Below are 19,683 nucleotides of genomic sequence, written 5' to 3' on the forward strand. Positions count from 1 at the left end.
CAAGATTTCATTTCTTTTGATGGCTGCATAGTATTCCATTGTGTATCTATACCACATCTTCTTTATCCATTCATCTGTTGATGGACATCTAGGTTCTTTCCATAGTCTGGCTATTGTAGACATTGCTGCTATAAACATTCAGGTACACGTGCCCCTTCGGATCACTATGTTTGTATCTTTAGGGTAAATACCCAGTAGTGCAATTGCTGGGTCATAGGGTAGTTCTATTTTCAACATTTTGAGGAACCTCCATGCTGTTTTCCAGAGTGGTTGGACCAGCTTGCATTCCCACCAACAGTGGAGGAGGGTTCCCCTTTCTCCACATCCTCGCCAGCATCTGTCATTTCCTGACTTGTTAATTTTAGCCATTCTGACTGTTTTGATTTGTATTTCCCTGATGCTGAGTGATATGGAGCACTTTTTCATGTGTCTGTTGGCCATCTGGATGTCTTCTTTGCAGGAATGTCTGTTCATGTCCTCTGCCCATTTCTTGATTGGATTGTTTGTTCTTTGGGTGTTGAGTTTGCTAAGTTCCTTGTAGATTTTGGATACTAGCCCTTTATCTGATATGTCGTTTGCAAATATCTTCTCCCATTCTGTCAGTTGTCTTTTGGTTTTGTTAACTGTTTCCTTTGCTGTGCAAAAGCTTTTGATCTTGATGAAATCCCAATAGTTCATTTTTGCCCTTGCTTCCCTTGCCTTTGCCATTGTTCCTAGGAAGATGTTGCTACGGCTGAGGTCGAAGAAGTTGCTGCCTGCATTCTCCTCAAGGATTTTGATGGATTCCTTTCTCACATTGAGGTCCTTCATCCATTTGGAGTCTATTTTCGTGTGTGGTGTAAGGGAGTGGTCCAATTTCATTTTTCTGCATGTGGCTGTCCAATTTTCCCAGCACCATTTATTGAAGAGGCTATCTTTTTTCCATTGGACATTCTTTCCTGCTTTGTCGAAGATTAGTTGACCATAGAGTTGAGGGTCCATTTCTGGGCTCTCTATTCTGTTCCACTGATCTATGTGTCTGTTTTTGTGCCAGTACCATGCTGTCTTGATGATGACAGCTTTGTAATAGAGCTTGAAGTCCGGAATTGTGATGCCACCAACTTTGGCTTTCTTTTTCAATATTCCTTTGGCTATTCGAGGTCTTTTCTGGTTCCATATAAATTTTAGGATTATTTGTTCCATTTCTTTGAAAAAAATGGATGGTATTTTGATAGGGATTGCATTAAATGTGTAGATTGCTTTAGGTAGCATGGACATTTTCACAATATTTATTCTTCCAATCCAGGAGCATGGACCATTTTTCCATTTCTTTGTGTCTTCCTCAATTTCTTTCATGAGTACTTTATAATTTTCTGTGTATAGATTCTTAGCCTCTTTGGTTAGGTTTATTCCTAGGTATCGTATAGTTTTGGGTACAATTGTAAATGGGATTGACTCCTTAATTTCTCTATCTTCTGTCTTGTTGTTGGTGTACAGAAATGCAACTGATTTCTGTGCATTGATTTTATATCCTGACACTTTACTGAATTCCTGTACAAGTTCTAGCAGTTTTGGGGTGGAGTCTTTTGGGTTTTCCACATATAGTATCATATCATCTGTGAAGAGTGATAGTTTGACTTCTTCTTTACCAATTTGGATGCCTTTAATTTCTTTTTGTTGTCTGATTGCTGAGGCTAGGACTTCTAGTACTATGTTGAATAGCAGTGGTGACCGAGGGTATTCTTAGCAGATTTTCTGATGTGATTACTCCCTGCACAGGTATCCTTTGAAGGCCTGTGGGCCTGTACAGCTTGGGGGTAGCTTACAGCTGTTACATCTGTGGGGTGTTGTGTTGTGAGTATTGACATGCAGAACGTTTTCAGTTAGTAAGTGAAGCAGGAATTCTCTGTGTCAAACTCTTAAAATGTGACCACAGAGAAGCCTGTTTTTAAAGGATTACTTCAACTCTGAATAAAATACTTGTGGTAAGAAAAACTCTACACTAATATTTTCCTAATTTAAAATGGGCACGCTTAAATTGCTGTTTCATATTTTTCACAGATATTTACTGCTCTGCTTCCTTTTCCCATAAGCAGTGTTCTCATTTTGCTTTCACCTGGTGGCATCTGTCTTTATTTAGGAGAATAGTTCTCTGTGTCCTTGAATGCTGTCTGGAGTATCATACACGTGATATGTGATGCAAATTGATGCTTCCCAGAAGCTTGACTGATTCTGCAGTTTCAGGGAAATCTCCCATTTTATTTTTAAAGATGCTCTCTTTCTTCTCTTCTTGGTCCAAAAGATATTACCCAAAGCCTGACTTTGGCTCCAAAGCAGAGCAGGCGGGGCTTCGGTCTGGCCCCAGAAGTTTCCACCACAGGTCCGGAAACAAGCTGTTTACACTTTCCGGGACTTAGTTTCCCGAATGTAATTTTTAAGATTTTTTTTTGAGTTTGCTTGTATTTATATCTGCTCAGTAAATGTTAGAAATTGTTTTTATTTTCAGGAATGGTAATTCTATTAGCAGTAACAGTGAATTGCTATTTAACGTTGACTTTTTGTTTCTGTTTTTGCTTTTTGTTTGTTTGTTTGTTTTCTTTTGAGAGAGAGTCTGTGTGAATAGGGATGACCGGGGGAGGGACAGAGCGAGAGGGAGAGGGAGAATCTCAAGCAGACTCCATGCCCAGTGCAGAGCCTTGATCTCATGACCCTGAGACCATGATCTGAGTCAAAATCAAGAGTCAGATGCTTAATCGATTGAGCCACCCAGGAACTCCTTCATGTTAGGCTTTTCTAAAACAAAAAAAATCACTTTCACGTATTCTGATAGTTTGGCTCATACGTATGACGGACGGGAAAGTCATGTGATAATTACTTAACCCGCTTTCTGTCCAGCTGTGACCCCTTCGGGCAAGTTAGATTAAACTCTCAGGATGATATACCTGCTGTGTTCCAGCAGCACACAGAGTTTTTCTAAACCATGAATTTCAAGAACATACTATATTTTAAGTAAAATTTATAATAAAAAGTCTGGGTGCGGATGTCATCAAGCAGTTTCAGAACAATGAGCAGGCTCTGTAGAAACAGACTTGGTTTCGCGTTTCTGGAAGAGCACCTGTGTTCCTCGTGCGCTGTTCCCTCTCTTACTGTTCCTCTTCAAGTAACTAAAAGGATGTATTTTTGCTTTTCAGTCACTCAGGACTGCTTGCAACTGATTGCAGACAATGACACACCTACCATACGGAAAGGTAATGAGAGCACCTCCCCTAACTTTTCTTACACGTTAGTCCCTTGTAAGACTGCATTCAGACTTCATCTCAAATCCGCTGTCTGCCTGCAAACATCTCAGAATCAGATGTAACATTTCTTCAGAATGGTTGGGGAATACATATTTAGGCTACTGTAATAATCTAACAAACAGAATTCCCTTAGAGACACAAATACTTAGAAATGTAAAATAATCAGCCTATGATAAAACCAATAGTAAGCCACGTTTAGGTTTTTGTTTTAAATTTTTAGAAACCACTTTGGCTTCTCTGGTGACTCGAAATCATTTTCACAAATATTAACTGGTTTTTGTTTTATTTAGGTTTTAGAACTCATAATAGGATGAGGATGAAACTGACCAAGTCATAAACCTTTTATATCAATTATTAGTGAATATGTAATTGTGCAAATGAACATGACGCTGTTGTGATAACACAGTGTGAAATGATTGCTTTATATTTTGCATGAATCAATTGAAGACATACAACGTTCTACTTACCGTGTGGGCTGTGGGGCTTCATGAACAGTAAAATGTGTACTGTTCTTCACCTTCATGGAATTTACCTTTTGATGAGGGGAAACGGAGGCAAAAGCTAATGAACAAGTGAAATGTAAAATGAAAAATTAAGTGCAATGGGGAACACTCCAGCAGGCGGGGGCCTGGGGAATGTCTGGGCTGTGAATCAGAAGAGGGAGTTCACAAGTGTCAGAGGGCTAAGCTGGGAGCCGGGAATGGGGAAACGAGAAGGAGCCCAGAGAATGGATTTGGATGGGCCTTTGTAATGAATGCCAGGAAGGCTGTCTTACATCTGTACTTTTCTAAGTGGATGTAATTATCCCAAATGTAACACAAGTACTAAACTATTTGAAATCCTGTTATCATTTATCGCTCTGCATTCTCCAAAGTCCTATGTTTGCAACTTTAATAGGCAGCAGACTGTTTGCTAAGAATTAAAATGAAGTCGGAAGAAGACCTTAAGGACCAAAGATAAAATTTTAAAAATATGCCTTAGGGAAAGTTTGGCTTACACGTTTGGCCAAAACAAAAATGCTGTCCATCACACAGAAAGATGAAGCTGCTTCTTGATCCTGAGTGTGAGTCTCACAGAGGACAGTGTGTGATCTCCCTGGTTGGTGGCTGCTCTCCACTGACCTCAGGTGCTTATCCACATGCTTCACCCCTTAGACACGTAAGTTAGCCCGGTGACACCAGCAGGCCTGGAGCAGCACGGGACTGTTAGTGGGCATGGGCGTCATTAGCACCACTGCTTGCTGGCACCCGGTAAGGTCTGCTATGTGTGTTTACATTTTCACTTGTCTCACGATATTTTTTAACTTAATCTTCTGATTCCATCTGGCCCATTAGTTGTCTGGGAGTGTGTTGTTTTATTTCCATGTAGTTTTGAGTTTTCCTGTTTTTCTCCTGTCACTGATTTCTACTTTCATGTCATTGTGGTTAGAAAAGATACTTGATATGATTTCAGTCTTCTTAAATCTGTTCAAATTTGTTCTGTGCCCTAACATTTTATTTATCCTGGAGAATTTTGTGCGCTTAAGAAGAGTGCATATTCTGCTACTGTAGGATAGAATATTTGTATATCTGTTAAGTCCTTCTGGTCTGTAGTGTTGTTCAAGCACGCTATTTCCTTACTTATTTTCTTTCGGATGACCTATCCATTATTGAAAGTAGGGTATTGAATTCTCCTGCTCTTGCTGTGTTGCTGTCTATTTCTCACTTCAAATCTGTTAATATTTGTTGTATACATTAGGAGATTCAGTATATATATATAAAACAAGTATATATATATGCTTGTTATATCCTCTTCATGAATCGATCCACATCACATAATGACCTTCTTTGTCCCTTGTGACATTTTGCTACTTGAAGTCTATTTTGTCTAATATAAGAATACCCACTTCTTGTCTTTTTTGTTTACCATTTGTATGAAATATCATTTTCCAGTCCTTCACTCTGTGTGTCCTTAAAACTGAAGTGAGTTTTTTTGTAGGCAGAATAAGGTTGCATTTTGTTTTCCCTTCAATTCATTCAGCCACTCTATGCCTTTTGATTGGGAAATTTAATTCATTTACATGTAAAGTAGTCATTTATAGTGAGGACTTATTATCTTCCTTTTGTTAATTATTTTATGGCTGTTTTTTAGTTCCTTTCTTCCTTTCTTCCTCTCTTGATGTCTTCCTTTGTGGCTTATTATTTTGTGTATTGATATGTCTTCATTCCTTTATCTTTGTATTTTGGGTGTCTACTACAGGTTTTTAAATTTGTGTTTCCCATAACACTTATGTAAAGCCATTTAGTTATAGTAGTTTATTTTAAGCTGATAAGAATTTAACTTTGATTTAGATCTTTTTATATTGTGTGTCTATTAACAAAGTACTATAGTTATAAATTTTTTAGTACTTTGTCTTTTAATTTTTATACTAGAGTCCAGAGTGATCTATACTCATTATAGGCATTTCTGTCAGGCTTACTGGAGATTTGTTTTATCCCGTTGGTTGTGTTGGATTTTCTTGGTTCTTCACCTTCCTTGAAGAGTTGCTTAGTTGTCTATTCAGGTACCTCTCCTACTCCTCATCGACTGATTTTGACTAGGAGATAGTTTTACTGATTAGCAGTGCTTGATATTAGCCACTGTAAGGCTAGGAGAAAGGCCCACTTTGGTTCCTCCCTACCATCCTGGAGGAAAAGAATCTGTTGTCTGTTTTTCCTCAGTCATACAAAACAAAACAAAGCAAAGCAAACTGCTGGGCATAAAAGAATGTCCTCCCCCTTTCTTTGTTTCTTACTATTGCAGGGAACAAACTCTTTTGATCATTCAGCACAAGTATGGGGTGAGATGGAAACCAGCTCCAGAGAAGGCACTCTGAGAGGCTATATGGCTAGGCATACACTCAGATCTCCCCATCACAGATGGAGGCTGTCTTCTTGGTGCTGACCAAGGCCTGTCTGGGGGAGGGACTGATGTGAATAAATTGAAATTGCTCCTCTTACCTATATAAATGTTAACTGCTTCTCAGTTTGTGCTTTACTACTTAACTCCTACTTCTTAGCTGGATTCTGAATTTCTTTTCAAGTTATTTGGCATTTACAAGGTATTGTTACATCAATGTTTCTGTGAAGGGATGATGTGTAAGGTTTACTCCACTGCACCTTGCTGACATAACCATTCATCCCACTGCCTTTTGCCTACATGGTTTCAAGGGAGAAATCAACTGTTAATATTGTTGAGCATCCCTTATACTGGAATGATTGCTTCTCTCCTGCTGCTTTCAAGATTTTCTCCTGGTCCTTTCTTTTAGTTGCTTAATTATAATTCACCTTGGTATGGATCTCTTGGAGTTTATCCTTTTTATTTACTTTTTTTAATTTTTTAAAGATTTCCTTTATTTGTTGGAGAGAGAATAAGCAGGGGGGAGCAGCAGGCAGAGGGAGAAGCAGGCTCCCGCTGTACAAGGAGCATGATGTGAGACTCAATGCCGGGACCCTATGATCATGACTTGAGCCAAAGGTAGATGCTTAACCAACTGAGCCAACTAGGCATTGCCATGTTTACCCTTTTTAGAATTTATTCTGCTTCTTGGATATGTAATGCATTCTTTCTTCAAAGTTAAGAAGAACTCCTCTTATTTCTTCAAATACTCTTCCTGCTCCTTTCTGTGCTCCTTCTGGGATTTCCATAATGCAAATGTTTGTCTGATTGAGAGTCCCCTGCTCAGTTCACTACTTCCATTTCTTTTCTTTCTGCTCCTCAGACCAGATATGTTTAATTTTAAAATAGAATTTAAAAATTCTATTTTCAAATTTGTGGATTCTGCCTTCTGCCTGCTTAATTTGCTCTGTAACCTCTCTACTGAATTCTTTATTTTAGTTATTTTACTTTTTAGCTCTCCTGTTCTATTTGGTTCCTTTTTTAACAAAACATTTTTTATCTGTTTACTGATAGTGTCTGTTTGTTATACAAAATTCTCCTATTCTTCTTAAGCTTTTTGTCTATGGTTTCCCTTTGCTCTTTAAGCATATTAAAAGATGTAAATCTTTGTCTAATAAGTTCAACATCTGTGCTTCCTCAAAATGGTTTTGCCAATTTCTTTTTTTTCCTGGGAATGGCCCATAATTTTCTGTTTGTTTTGTTTGCTTTTGTCAGTCTGCTGTCCTTTGTTCCAGAAGGCTACGTGTAGTAGACATCTTTAAAGTTTTTGATTGACACTGGGGATTTGCTCCTATCTGAAAGAAATTTCCAAACAGGGGCACCAGGGGTGGGAGGGAGCAGTCAGTAAGACATCTAACTCTTGGTTTCTGCTTGGGTTGTGATCTTGGGGTCATGCAATCAAGTCACACATCAGGCTCTATGCTCAGCACGAAGTCTGCTTAAGACTCCGTCTCAGTCTCCCCCTCCCTCTCCCTGTTCTCTCTCTAAAATAAATAAATCTTGAAAAAAAAATGAAAAGAAAAAAAAAAAGAAAGGAAATCTCCAGACAGGTCAAAATGTGTAGCCACAATGATTTGAGAACAAAGTAAGTAGTATACTCAATAGTTCCAGCAAGGTGCCCCCTAGAACTCAGGGCTTCATCTCCCTAGCTGCTGCCATGTTGGATAATGGGAGATGGCAAGTGTGTAAGCAAAAATACAATACTTCCTTACTTTTTTTCATTAAGTACTGTCTTGGTTGCTGTAATTTTTTTTTATTAGATTTCATATATCCAAAGATGTTGATTCTGTAAGTTTTGCAAGCTTAATTGCTATTCCAGTGGAGGGACTGATTATTTGAGCTTTCCACTCTGCCATTTTCTATGACATTACTCTGACATCTATAATTACATATTTAGGGAATATCTATTGACCCCTCTGGTCTAGAATATAATTAATATGATTCCTCTTAATTCTATATATTCCTCCTCTACCCTACCATACATTTTTTGGGGTACCAATGTTATATTTCTAAATGTTATGTATGTACTACCATGGAATGGGAGAAGATATTTACAAATGACAGTACAGACAAAAGGTTGATATCCAGGATATATAAAGAACTCCTCAAACTCAACACACACAAAACAGATAATCATATCAAAAAATGGGCAGAAGATATGAACAGACACTTCTCCAATGAAGACATACAAATGGCTATCAGACACATGAAAAAATTTTCATCATCACTAGCCATCAGGGAGATTCAAATTAAAACCACATTGAGATACCACCTTACACCAGTTAGAATGGCTAAAATTAGCAAGATAGGAAACAACGTGTGTTGGAGAGGATGTGGAGAAAGGGGAACCCTCTTACACTGTTGGTGGGAATGCAAGTTGGTGCAGCCACTTTGGAGAACAGTGTGGAGATTCCTGAAGAAATTAAAAATAGAGCTTCCCTATGACCCTGCAATTGCACTGCTGGGTATTTACCCCAAAGATAAAGATGTAGTGAAAAGAAGGGCCATCTGTACCCCAATGTTTATAGCAGTAATGGCCACGGTCGCCAAACTGTAGAAAGAACCAAGATGCCCTTCAACGGACGAATGGATAAGGAAGATATGGTCCATATACACTATGGAGTATTATGCCTCCGTCAGAAAGGATGAATACCCAACTTTTGTAGCAACATGGATGGGACTGGAAGAGATTATGCTGAGTGAAATAAGTCAAGCAGAGAGAGTCAAGTATCATATGGTTTCACTTATTTGTGGAGCATAACAAAGAACATGGAGGGTGTGGGGAGATGGAGAGGAGAAGGGAGTTGAGGGAAATCGGAGGGGGAGATGAACCATAAGAGAATATGGACTCTGAAAAACAACCTGAGGGTTTTGAAGGGGGGGGGGAGGTTGGGGGAACCAGGTGGTGGGTAATAGGGAGGGCACGTATTGCATGGAGCACTGGGTGTGGTGCAAAAACAATGAATATTGTTACGCTGAAAAGAAATTAAAAAAATATCTATGTTTCTATCCATTGAGGTCAACTTTAATACACAGCCTTGAAGCCCCAGGTGTTACAAATGAGGCACTTGAATGGATTTACTACCAATATTTTTCCTCCTCTACTTCTCTGTATTTGTAAATTTTATAATTTCTACGTTGTCATGGCATAAAACTGTTTCCTTCTTTTCTTTCAAATCATTCTCTTTATGTACTTTTGTGTTCAAACCATTCTCTTTATGTACTTTTTGCTTGGTTTTACAGATAAGTGTAGTCAATACCTATTCCAAGTGCTTTTATTGTGCTTTCCTCATTCATGTCTTAGTTTCCTGAATTGCACTCTTGTCTAGTTTACTCGAATTGGGCTCAGGAGAAAAATGTTCACTAAGCTTCTGCATTGATAAAGCTCTATCTTTGTAGTTTCTATACATTAAGGACAGATGGCTAGATACAAAATACCCAGTTTCCCCTTTCTTTATTTGAGTTGTAGGAATTTCTCCACTCTCTTTTGGCATTAAATGCACTTTGAAGAGAACCAAGGTAAGATAAATTTTTCTTTTTATAAGTGGCTTGACTTTTTTGCCTGATTTTACAAAGAATTATTTATTTACCTTTAAAATTCAGTACTTTTTTTACTCTGTATCTCAGGGTTGACTGCTGAGTAGGTAGCATAACAGCTCCCAAAGACATCTACAGCCTCATCCCTGAGACTTTTGAGTATTGTAGGTCACACGGAAAAGGGCACTTTGCAGGTGTGATGAAGATAAGAGATTTGGGGGAACTACCCTGGCCGATCTGGGTGAGCCCAGGGTAATGACAAGTGTCCTCACAGAGCAAGTTGGTTTGGTCAGAGTCAGAGAGGTGATGTGAGGTTGAAATTCAAGGTGGGAATGGTTTGGTTCCAGAAGACAGAGGAGGCCAGGAACCAAGGAAAGCAGGCAGACTGTGGGAGCTGGAAAGGGCAAGGGTTGGGCTCTGCAGCTTCCAGAAAGAACACAGACTTGCCAACACCTTGATTTTTGCCCAGTGAGACTTCTGGTGTTTTGAACTGTTCTGTTTTTTAAGCCACTGAGTATGTGATGGTTTGTTACGGCAGCAACCCGCAACTAATGAAGCTATCTTGAATCTCCTTTCCTGGCCCGGGGGGCACCCCTCCGTCTGTGGTGGCTCTGCTTGACTTCTGTTGTGGCTTGTTTTGTCTGTCAGGGTTCCAATTACATGGATGTGGTTGTTCTTGGCCTGTCTTATAGCTCCTATATACTTTCTAGTTCTAGGTGTAGTTTTCAAATTCTAAACTCTTTATTTCTATCTTTGTTTTTGCAATACCTGTTTCCCATTCTGAAACTTTTATTTTCATTGCAGTGAGTTTTTTTGCCTCCTTGCATCCCACGTTCTTCTAGCCAACATGGAAATTTCCTGGACTGTGAGTTTGCCGGAGATTTCTGTGTACATACGAGGGCTTCTTCACCATTAGGGAGTTGATTCTTACTGGTTCTTTGTAAGGTGACCAATGCCAGGACCTGTCACTGTTTTCTGGCTGCCCCTCTCCCCTTCCACACCCAGCCCCAGTGTGAGCCCCTGACTTTTGGCAGCCTGTATAGCTACTCTGGAGAACATGCATCTGTCTGCTTCTTTCACATGACCCAATAGGAGGTAAAAAGGGAAAAATGTTATTTCCACAATCGTGTTGATAGCAGAAGTCTCTGGTTTGTTTCTGCCTTGCCATCTAATTATTTCATATAGGCAATGATGCAATGTCCCAATAGAATTTTAACACTTGATGACTCCCTTCTTGAAATACATGCTGCCCTTGGTATATTTCTCTAATTATTTCCTTACCCTTTTGGCCACTCCTTTTTAAATTTCTTTGCAAACTACTCTTAAATGTATTTCCTCAATATAGATGTTCTTCAGTCCTCCAATACAATCTTATTCTCTTTTCATTCTTCTTTTTCCTTTGGCATTTTTCAATGCTCCTATGTCGTCACTTAGCATGTATGTGCTGATGGTTTAAATGTAGATCTTTACCCCAAACCACTTAGCTCCAAGCCCATATACACTCTGTCTTTTTAACATCTCTTCCTACAACTTGGTGACATCTCAGTCGGGACCATAGGACTTGTCCCCACATTTCCTCCTCTAGCAGTCCTATTCCAGTGAGTGTGATGACTGTGTCCTCGGTTGTTTCAGGCAGAATTTTGGGTGTCGTTCTTATCTGTTCCCTCTGACTCAGTACATTAATCTCAAAACTCTGTCAGTTATTCCCCATGAACATAACCTGAATTAATCTATTCCCCTAAATTCCCATCTTCCCATTCTGGTACAGACCCCCATCATTTCTCCCCTTGGCTTGTTTCCTTGGCCCCCATTTTGTACCTTTTCTTGTCTGGTAACCACAGAGTGATTACAGCCCAATCGGGGCCTCCAATGGCCCTTCATATAACTCAGCTTCCATAGCCTTGCCTGGCTGCTTGTGCTCTCTCCTGATTCCCCTGTTCTGTCCCAGCTACAGAATCAAACCTGTCATAACTGTGGGTTTCCATGCCAAAATGCACTCTTTTTATATTCAAAAAATTACTACTTCTTGAATTGGTTGACACAACCTGCCTTCCAAGAAAGTATTATCATTATCTTATCCCCTAAAACTATTTTCAGCAGCTGTATGATACTAAGATTAAAAAATCAGAAAGGTAGCCAAATAGGATAGCTGTGATTGACAGCTGCTCTCTGTAGTTTTTTCAGTTACTGTTGGAGGTAACACCAGAAGTGTGGATGTTTGCAAGGAAATCTATTCATAAAGTAAAATTTTTAAAAAAACACGTATTCATGAAATAAATCTGATTTTTCCTTTTTTTGGGTTCAAGATTTAATTGGGCATTTTTTTTAATTTTTTAAAATTTATATTCAATTAGCCAACATATAGTACCTCATTTGTTTTTGATGTAGTGTTCAATGACTCATTAGTTGCACATAACACCCAGTGCTCATCATATTTCTATAAAAGTTGTCAATCTAAAATTTATGTTCTCACGTAAGTCAGATCATGAAAGAGGTACTCTTCTTAAGAGCAGATGCTTTCAAATATAGTGTAAATTATTTTCACGTGTTAATACTGGCATTCTGTTCATTTCATTTCAATATTATTGTACACATCGATTTTAAGTTTTCAGAGACATTTAAATACTTCAAGTATTTACAGCTCCGTGGAGCTGGGAAGTTCAGGCTTTATACACCACAGCACATCTGTGTTTAGCTGTGGTCTAACGGAGATAAAGAGAAGCAGCAACTCTTGGAGTTTACTTACAAATTCTCAAATATTTATTGGTGGTGATGCATTCCAGTTTAGAAAAGCATCCTCTGGAATGGGTTCTTCATGCATATTTTCTTGTCAGCCTTTATCCGTAGTCTAATTAGTGTGCTAAAAATCTCAGTAAATTTTAAGATGTAGAAACATGTTATAATATTTATGCTTAAGTTTATAATCACTTTAGCTCTTAATGTATTGTTTCATCTGTTTTCTTAAAGGATCTGAGGTTCACTCCGCATGTATTCCCCGAGTGCAGACACCGGCAGGGCTGTGTTCTCAGCATTTGGCCTCATGCAGTGTAGTCCACGGGTGTGTGTGCGGGTGTATGTGTGTGCACTGTGTGTGTGCCGGGAACAGAAATACAGACAGTACATAAAAACCAGGAACCACGGACTGTCTCTAGTAAGATCATTTCCAGCAAGGTAGGACGAAATGCCAAAAGAAATTGTCAAGAGAACATAAGAATAAACCTAATAACTACTTCTTTTGCTTTCTCTTCTGACAATGCGGCAGTAAAAGTTGGTACGAACTGGCTCACTAATTTTATAGATGTAAAGAAAAGCCTTTCCTAAAGAAATAGGAAATCAATTTAAAGTATTGAAAAAAAACATGTGCAGCCAAGAACTATCTCCAGCCAGGATATAAGCAAGCAGGTTTGGAAATGAGCCTTTCCCTTCCCCTCCTGAGTACGTCCTACGTCTGTGGTAGCTTCTGTCTCGCACAGTTCCAGCAACCAGCTCATGAAACCCTTTCAGAAATAAATGAATAAATAATATGATGCTTTTAAAATGCAACGGGTTGCTTGTGGGCAACTGTGTAGCACACCACCAATTTGAGTTAGTTTATGTCTAAAGTTGAGGTCGTTAATTCAGTGACTCTTGGCTGCCTGTCCTCTAGAGGCATCATCTCAGGCCCCGGGAGGCAGCAGGGGAGCTGCTTACACGGCCCCGAAGCCAGCAAGGTACCAGTCTCAGGCCTGTGCTGTGTCGAAGGGAGAAAATGTGCTCGCTGGTCAGAGCATCAGACTGGTGTCCTCAGCACCACGGGAAGCCCCTTTCGTCATCCGCTGCATTTCACAGCAGTAACAACACGAGAATTCATTCTTCCCATGCTTTGGGCAGTCTGCGTGTAAAAGTGCCGTGAGCCCAGGATCTCACTTAAACCAAAGGAAAACGACGGTATTGTCATCTTCCCACTGCCTTGCTGCTGTGTCAAAACAGGATGACAAGATTGCCTCTGCGACGTGTCACTGAGGAGACCTTTCCTCCAGAGACTGTCCCCTTCCAGTGGGGCACCGGAGGGCTTCCATCCAAGTCCAGTTTCCTCACGGGCCTTCCTGGGAACAGCAGAGCTGGGTGACCAGGCCTGCCGAGCCCGGGGGGGGGGGCCCTCCTCGCTCCCCATGGGAAACAGAGGCGTGTCCTGTGAGCACACAAGAGGAGGGACGAGACCACCTGTGTCCACAGGCGTCTGTGGCTCCTTTCATGGTCTCCCTCACAGCCGCCTGCCTTCCACCCGTGGCCATGCTGACTGGAGGGCTGCGGGAGGGAACGGATCTCAGATTCGCAGTGTCCTTTGCTTTGTGTGATCACCTCGGGCTCTTTACTTCTCTGAAGTGTTGAGAAAATATGGGGGTTTTGTCTTATACTCTTTCCTCCCGAATCCTATTCGGAAAAAGCTCAGACATGATGGGTTTGGGGGAACTAGCTGAGGCAGGGACGCTCACTCAGAAGTTCCTACCGTGCCCCCCACCCCCGACAAAAACCCACAGGAAAGTTGTTCTTGAAACTCAACCCAGGACAAGTTGTTCTTCCTGGAGCTTCTGGCATATCGTCTTGTGGACCCTGAGTTTTATTATTTCCGTTTTTGCTATGGCCAAGGTGAAGCCTGGGGACTTGTGTTGTCCAGCATTATCCATTATAAGGAACATTTTTCGACTATTTTAGACCACAGTTTCATTTCACTGTTGTCTCTCCTTATATTACCACTTCCCTAATCTTCTTTTCACTTGTTTTATGCCATTTTATTTATGCTCCCCCCTGCATTCTTAACCCAGCCTCAGTTTCACCCTTTACTCTGGTATTTTTACACAATGGTAAGAAATCCAGTGAATTTAATGCTGTGAACTCACAGGAGAGGGTATTTGTCACTGGGCATGGTGTTCCCACACCAGAGCGGGGTCCCCTCCTGTCCACCCATTTCTGTAGCCGCTGGTGGCTCTGTGCCCCCTTCCTTGGGCTCTTGCGCTTGCGGATCCCCCATCCCTCCCCCGTGAAATCTGAGGGCTCACAGAGGAGAACGTGTGTGCTGACCTGTAAGCACTTCAACTTGGATATCGCAGGTGACTACCGCCGAGTTCCTTGACCATGTCCTCATAGAGGCTGTGTCTCGGTCCCTTCCCTCGCTGCCCCTAAGCCCAGTTCCGGTGCCTGGTGGGGAGGGGGCCTCCTTCCCTTCTTCCCCCATGCCCCTCGCTAAAGTCTCCCATCCTAACTCCGTCCTCTCCAGGAACCAAAGGGAAACCAGAAAACCTCTGTGAGTGTGTCATTCAGAGACATCTGGTCTGTTTGGTCCTGTCCAGACCAGGCTTTCTGGTGAACGTCGCTGAAATACACAAGATTTGAAGAAAATGCAGACTTTGCTTAAGATGTGCTGGCCCTCGGGTCCCCACATACGGGGGTGCGGGAGGTTGTGTGCCCCAAACCACTGCTGAAACACCAGGGGAATGTCCTGATGGTCTCCTTTGTCTCTTTTTTAGAAGACGAATTTCTCCTCTAAGTTTCAGACTCAGGTTTAGCGGCTGAGCAGACGTGAAAACCTGTTCTTCCCACCGGTGTTCTGTCTTCATCACAGGCGCTTACACGTTCGTTCCGTGGCTGCTGAGCTTTAAAAGAGGAAGAGCCCTGGAGGAGAAGGAAAACAAAATCCTGGTGAAGGAAACCGGTTACTTCTTCATATATGGTCAGGTAGGTCCCTGCCCCCTGCTGCCCCCGCCCCTGTCTCCCTGCTGTGCTCACTTCTGACCCGCATCTCTGGTTTGTTCCTCAGGTTTTATATACCGATAGCACCTTTGCCATGGGACACCTAATACAGAGGAAGAAAGTCCACGTCTTTGGGGACGAATTGAGTCTGGTGACTTTGTTCCGATGTATTCAAAATATGCCTGAAACACTACCCAATAATTCCTGTTATTCGGCTGGTAAATAACGATTCTGTGTAAATAGAAGGACGGTTCTCGGTACGCTGTGTGGCGTTTGTTCTCTGGAAGGATAAGCTAGCTTCTTTGAGTCGAAACGGATACAATCATTAGTAATCGTTTTATCGTTCTTCTGTACACGGAGAAGGGGCCGTAACGCGCTGGCGATCAGCACGGAGAGCGGTTCCAAACTGCATTTCCTTCGCTAGATAGCGCCGCGTACAAACCCAGGGAATGACTACCATGTGCCAGGCATCCTTGTCTTATCCTGACCTGGGCTCCTTTGTCCAAACCACCCCCCCCCCGAGACCCAGAGAGGTAGCTCATGCTGTCCCAGAGGGCACAGCTTCCAAGTTCCAGAACCTGGATGAAACCAACAGGTCTGACCCCAGAGTGGGAGCCCCCAAAGCTTTTTTTGTTTGTGTTTTTGTTTTACGTGCTGCTGAAGACATGTCCTTAACCGAATCAGGGGTCCGGTCGGGTTGCCTGGTGGCTTTCTCTCCCTCTCCCTCTCCTTCAGGTGACATGTGCTGCACGTGGACCAGACAGGTGACTCTGGGACGGGAGCATGCAGGAGCAAGGCTCCTTCGGCTCGGGGCAGTGACGATGTGGAGAGAAAGGAAAGGGAAGGGGAGGACTTTGCTCCCATCCGGTCTTGAGGCTGTTCTTGCAACATAGTCTTCATTCTATCTTGGGGGTAAATTCATCAAAGCTGGTATGAGGGGAGAAAAAAAAAACATTAGCCTTGAACACATTTATCCCTCTCTGGCGATCTGACACACCCACTGAGAACGCTGAGGCGTGTCTTCAGTTCCGTACAGTTCCCTGAAACACGGGCCCGAGGCCTGGCCATCGCCTCTGAAGCCCTCAGTCTCAAAGGCGTTTGCTACCAAGTGCACAATCACTCATCAGGAAGGAAGGGAAATTGGAGGGGGTTGTCCTTGTGGACCCACAGCCATAAACAGCTGTAAGGGGATGAGGAAGTGTGTTGAATTCAAACTCCCTAATTTTCATAAAGAGATGTTCCCCTACACCCAGCGATGACCAGCATCCTGGCGTTGCAGAAAACCCACAGAAAGGCGGGGCCGCCCCGTCTGGACTGATTCCAGGCACAGCAGCACTGAACACGGGCTGTGTCTGGTCATTGCCCTTCCGTGCTCTCGCCCTCCACCACGCGTCCCCGGGGCCTCACCTTTGAGGACTAGTTTACTGGACCTTTGGGCTGTGCGTCAGTGCCGGAGCTTAGGTTAGGTCTGAGAACCGTTCTCCAGCACATTCCGGGTTGCAGTTCTGATCTGTTCTAGGGCCAATCTGCTCCCGACCCGCTAGTATATAAGAGCCTGCCGTGCTCCCATACATCATAACCTGGGGAAATGCAGACGGTCCCTTTGAAGAGCCCAGCTAACACCAAACACTGGTCTTACGCACAGCTGGATCTCGCTGTTGCCCTCTCAAATCGAGTGTCTGTCGTAGAAGTTACAGCTCGGCTGCTGCGATCTGGAAGGACTGAAAGAGCCAATAACTCAGAGTTAGAGTTTCAGACTGAACCTACTTGAAAACTGTCAGTTCACAAGGCCTTTATTTTGAGTTAGTATCACTTAATGCTCCGTGATCAATAGACTTTGTCAAAATACTAGATTCTCTTCAGTCTCTACGATAACAACTGATCTATTCAACAAATTAATTCCAGCTTCTTTTTTTTACTGTTTCAAGCAGTCATCAAATGCTTTGCTAATCCTAAAAAGTGTGCATATTACCCTTCGCAATACCTGAAACTATGTTCTTTTGTTTGTTGTCTGTCATGGTCCATGACAACAAGATCCTTGGAGACAGAATCTTTTGTCTTTCGGATCACAGCCCTGTGCTGTCTAGAAAGGTGTCTGGTACATCGTAAGTTTCGATAAGTAAACACTGACTGGCTGTCGCCTGAGGAGATCTGGGTGCTTTGGGCCTGATGGATATTAACATATATGACGTCTTTCGTGTAAATACATTTTCAGGGCATCTTCATGAAAATACAACTGCTTTTTTAAATTGTTGGTTGAAAATAAGAACAACTTCGATAGTAATTTGTTTGTTACTTTCTTTGTTTCTTCTCCCCTGATCATCCTTTCTTCTCCGTCATCTTTGTCTTTTAAAACGGGTCCCCACGGATGTACCGAGTGTAGTTCCTGAATTGTGTTCTGTGTTCCTGAATCACAGAACACATCCTTGTAAAATAGGCACATACAGATTTATTAGTTAGCTTTGAGAAGCTAAATATTTTATTGCTTTTGATTATGAGGACAAATATGGTCATTTACGGGAACATGGAAACATAGAAGACTGTCAAAAATAATCCAAATGTCTCCTAACCCCATGGTCTGGACTGCAGAGAAAAACTATGTTAATGGATGGGCTTTGCTTATAAGTGGTGTTTTGTGTTTTTTTCTTCCTAGTAATATACACATTTTATATGCACATTCAGTGTATATTTATGTGATATCTATGCAGTTTATACATCTGCATAGTGTGTGGGTACTTTGTGTATCCTATTTTGTATTTTTATTTGACATCATTATTTTTCGTATTTCTCTTTTGTTTTTATTTAACATCATTATTTTTTAACACTGTTATAAACATTTTTGTCAATAAAATGAAGCAAAACCACTTTTAACCACACAATATCCCAACGAGGGATGTGCTATGATTTAAGTTTCTTTTCTTCAGATAAAACATTGGTTTCTGTTCAGAGTCTCCATCTTGTAGACAGTAGGTGAGAAACACATTTATATCTGCTGTAAGTCTTTCTGCTCATTTACTGTAGTTTTTTGTTTGTTGATTTGGTCTTAGGCTGGTAGAATTGTAACTGGTTTAGAAGTCCGCTGGTGTCCCCTCAAGTGTGAATACCTATGTTAACATTTTCCCCAAATAACACCGTTTTATTTAGTGCACCCCCACCCTGCCTCCCGCGCTGTACCAGCACTCAAAGCCCCTGTAAATCGTTGTTTTCCAGGCATCGCAAAGCTGGAAGAGGGAGACGAGCTCCAGCTTGCAATCCCGCGGGAGGACGCTAAGATATCGCGAGATGGGGACGGCACGTTTTTTGGTGCGTTGAAGCTTCTGTGACCTCCTTACACCTGCTCTGTGGCTGGATTCCTTCCTTCCTCTGTACCTCTAAGGAGAAGACACTTAACTGGAAATACCCAAAGGAAGAAAAACAGTAGTTAACCCGCCTTTTCTGGGAGCTACTTATTTTGATTCACTGAAACCAGACCAAAACAGGAAATTTAACAGACAACCACAGCCAAAGGGTGTCATGTGAATTACAAGAAACAGGGCCCGTTTAGGGAAAGATAGAAAGTAGCTTCTCGCCGCAATGCCATGTTGAACGACGTTGTCGTGGCTTCTTGACCTGCAGGGAGCACAGGTTGCCAGGGGGCAATCGTCATTTCTTCCAAAACGACATTCCATCGTCGGCTGCAGGGCTCGTGCCCCTGTCTGCGGGACATGAGGACATTCTTGGGAAATCTCAGCATCCGTCCTTTCTCTTTACGTTAAGTATGTCCCTCTCCTTTTGCAGTTAACACGGTGAGAAGTATTAAAAAAAAAGAAAGAAAGAAAAGAAAAAAGAAAAAAAGTAGAAATCTTGCATTGGACACATGAAAAAGTAATTGAAAGCTTACACTGAAATATATAAGCACTTGGACTTAAAATGCAGGTACTATTTAAATTCTTCCAGTTTACTTCACGTCTGCCATTTTTATCTGTAATATTATACCACCTGATGGACCACCAGACATTTTTCACAGGAGGGAAGTCATTCTCTCCTGTGTCTACACTTAACATGTATTTTTTTTTTCTAGCTAATTTCAGGCACTTCAGAAATTTTACTGTGGCATAATTCCAATTCTTACGTATGCGAGCGTAGAGTGAAAATATAGCTATAATTGTTATTATGTAAAAATCAAATCTCCAATGGAAGTTAATGAATACCTTTATAATAATGGAATCTATTTGCCCTTTAT

The 19,683-nt window shown here is 41.6% G+C and overlaps 1 protein-coding gene across 3 annotated transcripts in view; it reads left to right on the forward strand.

The window, feature by feature from the left end:
• The window catches only part of TNFSF13B (TNF superfamily member 13b), a 34,394-nt gene extending 15,107 nt beyond the window's left edge, over positions 1–19,287 (forward strand). The window contains exons 3-6 of one of the 3 annotated variants that reach the window (XM_045978529.1): positions 3,171–3,227; positions 15,334–15,446; positions 15,529–15,679; positions 18,672–19,287. In XM_045978529.1, the coding sequence (XP_045834485.1) occupies positions 3,171–3,227; positions 15,334–15,446; positions 15,529–15,679; positions 18,672–18,784 (434 nt within the window). In that variant the 3' untranslated portion in view covers positions 18,785–19,287. The remainder of the gene's footprint in view (positions 1–3,170; positions 3,228–15,333; positions 15,447–15,528; positions 15,680–18,671) is intronic. The other 2 variants (XM_045978528.1, XM_045978527.1) reach the window with 2 other exon arrangements.
• Positions 19,288–19,683: the final 396 nt, after the last annotated feature.

The sequence above is a fragment of the Meles meles genome, chromosome 14 (genome assembly GCF_922984935.1).
Source record: "Meles meles chromosome 14, mMelMel3.1 paternal haplotype, whole genome shotgun sequence".
In the NCBI taxonomy this organism is placed as follows: domain Eukaryota; kingdom Metazoa; phylum Chordata; class Mammalia; order Carnivora; family Mustelidae; genus Meles; species Meles meles.